Source organism: Camelina sativa, chromosome 3 (assembly GCF_000633955.1).
Source record: "Camelina sativa cultivar DH55 chromosome 3, Cs, whole genome shotgun sequence".
Taxonomy (NCBI): Eukaryota; Viridiplantae; Streptophyta; class Magnoliopsida; order Brassicales; family Brassicaceae; genus Camelina; species Camelina sativa.
Genome location: NC_025687.1, coordinates 9065948 through 9069857, shown reverse-complemented (window position 1 = coordinate 9069857; position 3910 = coordinate 9065948). Strand labels below are relative to the sequence as shown.

General features: G+C 37.6%; 3 protein-coding genes across 6 annotated transcripts in view; 2 read left to right on the top strand and 1 right to left on the bottom strand.

Moving 5' to 3' along the window:
- Positions 1-276, top strand: part of LOC104778793 (endoglucanase 2) — a 3613-nt gene extending 3337 nt beyond the window's left edge. Inside the window, exon 8 of one of the 4 annotated variants that reach the window (XM_019243544.1) lies at positions 36-276. In XM_019243544.1, the coding sequence (XP_019099089.1) occupies positions 36-141 (106 nt within the window). In that variant the 3' untranslated portion in view covers positions 142-276. The remainder of the gene's footprint in view (positions 1-35) is intronic. The other 3 variants (XM_019243543.1, XM_019243542.1, XM_019243545.1) reach the window with 3 other exon arrangements.
- LOC104776108 (ATP sulfurylase 2) lies at positions 352-2702 on the top strand. Its single transcript, XM_010500115.2, has 5 exons — positions 352-1085; positions 1299-1704; positions 1789-2049; positions 2151-2237; positions 2348-2702. The coding sequence occupies exons 1-5, from the start codon at positions 517-519 to the stop codon at positions 2486-2488; spliced, it is 1464 nt and encodes a 487-aa protein (XP_010498417.1). The 5' UTR covers positions 352-516; the 3' UTR covers positions 2489-2702.
- LOC104778792 (V-type proton ATPase 16 kDa proteolipid subunit) lies at positions 2773-3910 on the bottom strand (the record flags this gene model as incomplete). The annotated part of the gene is made up of 2 exons (XM_010503227.1): positions 2773-3135; positions 3750-3910. Coding segments are annotated over 2 exons (294 nt in total), but the record flags the coding sequence as incomplete, so codon positions are not given.

Here is a 3910-nt window from a genome sequence, read left to right as displayed (position 1 = left end):
GGACCGTTTTTGAACGACACGTTTATAGACGCGAGGAACAATTCTATGCAAAACGAGCCAAGCACTTATAACAGTGCTCTTGTCGTTGGTCTCTTGTCGAGTTTGGTTACTACGTCTTCCTCAATAGAATCTTTTATATGAGTCTTTTTTTTTTTTTTAATTAGAATCACACACCTTATTTGCTTCATTCTATAAATGTTATGTAATGTATAAAAATGTTAAATGTATACATGGTTTTGTCGAGAGCATTTTACAAAGGAAATGGTCCCCAAAGAACAAAGAAGGGGTGAAAAGGACATTTCACAGAAAAAGGCAATAATTACATCCACAAACCCAAAAATTCTCTGCAAACTAGAAAAGAAGCAAAAGAGCCAAAAGTGGAAAAACGTGTGGTGGATCTCTTTCAGTCTTCGTCTTCTTTCCTTGTTCCTCCAACATGTTCGACCCTTCACTGTTCACTCACTACTCTCCACTTCTCTCGCTTCTTTCCCAAAGTAGCTATCTTTACGAAGATCCATGTCTCTTCTGATCAGATCCTCCTACGTTTCTCACCTCACTCTCTACCAACCTAGAAACTCAAAATCATCCTCTTTCACCAATCAAATCTCCTTCTTCTTCTCGTCTTTTAATCACAACCCTTTTGTCAATTTGGTCAATAAACGAAACCCAACAATAATGCAATCTGTTTCTTCTTCTTCTTCTTCTTCTTCGAAAATGGCTGTTAAGAGCTCCTTGATTGATCCAGACGGTGGTGAATTGGTGGAATTGATTGTACCGGAATCTGAGATTGGGGCCAAGAAAGCTGAATCAGAGACGATGCCGAAAGTGAAGCTGACGAAGATTGATCTTGAGTGGGTACATGTGATTAGCGAAGGTTGGGCTAGTCCTTTGAAAGGGTTCATGAGAGAAGATGAGTATTTGCAAAGTTTGCATTTTAATTCTCTTAGGTTACAAAATGGGACTTTTGTCAACATGTCGCTTCCTATTGTTCTTGCCATTGATGATGAGACCAAAGAACAGATCGGATCATCCCAAAATGTTGCTCTTGTTTGCCCCCAAGGTGATATCATCGCTTCTCTCCGAAGGTACATATATCAAAATTACAACTTTGTTATGTTTCTTTAAGGATAAGAGTCTTTAAGTATAAAAAGAGCTTCTTTGATACCTATGGAAGCATTGAGTTGAACAATTTGACAATCTCGGTTCTTTTGTTCGCTGGCTTGTTGATGAGTGTAATCCTGTTTTTTTAAAGTAATTGACTTTTTTTATACATGAATCTTTGCTTTGGTGAATTGCAGTATAGAGATATACAAACACAACAAGGAAGAGAGGATAGCTAGAACTTGGGGAACTACTTCTCCAGGATTGCCTTATGTGGAAGAATACATTACTCCATCTGGAAACTGGCTCATTGGTGGCGATTTAGAAGTTTTTGAGCCGATTAAGTATAACGATGGGCTTGATCATTACAGGCTCTCTCCCAAACAGCTTAGGAAAGAGTTTGATAATCGTCAGGCTGATGCTGTGTTTGCATTCCAGTTAAGGAATCCTGTGCACAATGGACATGCTCTGTTGATGAATGATACACGAAAAAGGCTTTTGGATATGGGTTACAAGAACCCTATTCTCTTGCTTCATCCTTTAGGAGGTTTCACGAAAGCTGATGATGTTCCTCTTGATGTTCGGATGGAACAACATAGCAAGGTGAATAATTCACTGGTCTTTCTCGAGTTTGTCTTCCTTATGAATCGTTTAAAATTATGATTTTATTTGATTATGATGTTGTAGGTTCTAGAAGATGGAGTTCTTGACCCAGAAACTACTATTGTCTCGATCTTTCCATCACCAATGCACTATGCTGGTCCAACTGAAGTTCAATGGCATGCCAAGGCTAGAATCAACGCAGGTGCTAATTTCTACATTGTAGGTCGTGATCCTGCAGGAATGGGCCATCCTACTGAGAAGAGAGATCTTTATGATCCTGATCATGGGAAGAAAGTCTTAAGCATGGCCCCTGGACTTGAGAAACTAAATATTCTTCCATTTAGGGTACATCAAATAATTTCTTGACTGCAAAAATCTTAGTTTCTTGATTATCTCTGAATATGCTGCTGTGATTCTCAATCATGTGTGTTGTTTGTATCTTTCAGGTTGCAGCTTATGATACAGTCGAGAAGAAGATGGCATTTTTCGATCCTTCTCGTGCAAAAGAGTTTCTTTTCATTTCTGGAACAAAGGTAAGAGACCGAGTCTTGTGATTCTTACTGAAGGCTCCTGTTTCCAATATTCTTCTTGATTGCGATTACACCTGAGTTTTTTTTCTCGGTTTTCTTGTTTTTTATTATAGATGCGAACTTATGCAAGAACAGGGGAGAATCCTCCAGATGGGTTTATGTGTCCGAGTGGATGGAATGTTCTTGTCAAATACTATGAGAGCTTGCAAGAAAGCGAAGAATCGTCAAAACAACAAGCCGTTGTTTCAGCCTAAAGAATCTAATTAGCCTCTCTTTCAGAATTGAAGCTTCTTAGTGATCTATAAGAGGCTTTTTGTTTCACCTCTTGGAATTGTATTGCTTAAACTATTACCCTTGGATCCATGTTTTTTTGTCTCATGGAAACTCATAATGTTCTGCAAACTCGAAACCAAATAATGTTTTTGATGATGAGAGAAGTTTGTTAATAATTTTCAAGGTCTTTAATAATATTTTATCGGTCTCCTTTTTTCTGTCAGTTCATACTTCAGTGAATCGAAAACAAAAAATGAGAGGCAAAAAGAGAATGGTCATATATTATTACTTATTGATTTATCCATATATGTAGTGTGCAAAGAAAATAAAATAAAATAAATGGTTTTGAAACCAGAAGTCTTTTCACCCATGGTGTTTGTTTTCATGAGAAACTCAAAACTCACAATACCACAAAAGAAAAAAAACCGAAAGTAAAAAAATACCAAAACATTACAAGGATTTATAGCGCATACGCGAGAGATACTTTTGATATCTTCACTCGGCTCTAGATTGACCAGCTCGAGAAGAGAGGATGATACCAACAATGAGACCGTACAACGCAAGTGCTTCAGCAAAGATGAGAATCAGAATCATTCCCACGAACAACTTTGGTTGTTGTGCATTGGCTCTGCATCACACAAAAGCACAAGATTACAAAGACAAACATTTTCACTCACATTATAACACACACATAGCAACAATATCAGGAGCTGCTGCTAACTCATATACCCTTAGATTCACACGTCCAGTAACAGAAAAGTAAAAGACTTTAAGATAGCAAAACAAGAAAGAACAGCCCTAGTATGAAAAGAACTAAGCTCTCGTGATATTGAATCAATCAAAAAACAACCTTGCTGGTCAACTTCACCACAGGATCATAAAAGTTTGAATCTTTTAGTGACTCAAAGTATGAACAAAGAATCGAGATTTGACAGAGAATCAAACCAAACCAAACCAAACCAAACCAAAACAAGCCTAAGATATGTTATGAAAAGTTCAACATCTTACAACAAATTGAATTAGCCTAGAGATGATCAACTTCATCATCACAGGATCATAAAAGTTTGAATCTTTTCTTGACTCAAGTATGAACAAAGAATTCGAGACTTGACAGAGAATCAAACACAAACACAAACCAAAACAAGCCTAAGATATATGTTTAAGAAAAGTTCAACATCTTAGAACAAATTGAATTAGCCAGCCTATAGATGATATCATCGTGGAATCAGATAGAGAACTTACCTAACACCAGCATCACCGACGATGCCAATAGCCATACCGGCGGAGAGACCAGCGAGACCACAGGCAAGACCAGAAGAGAGATGGGCATAACCATCAAAGAGATAGTAAGACTTAGCCTTAGGGTTGATTCCAGTACTGATGATAACAGCAATGATGAGACC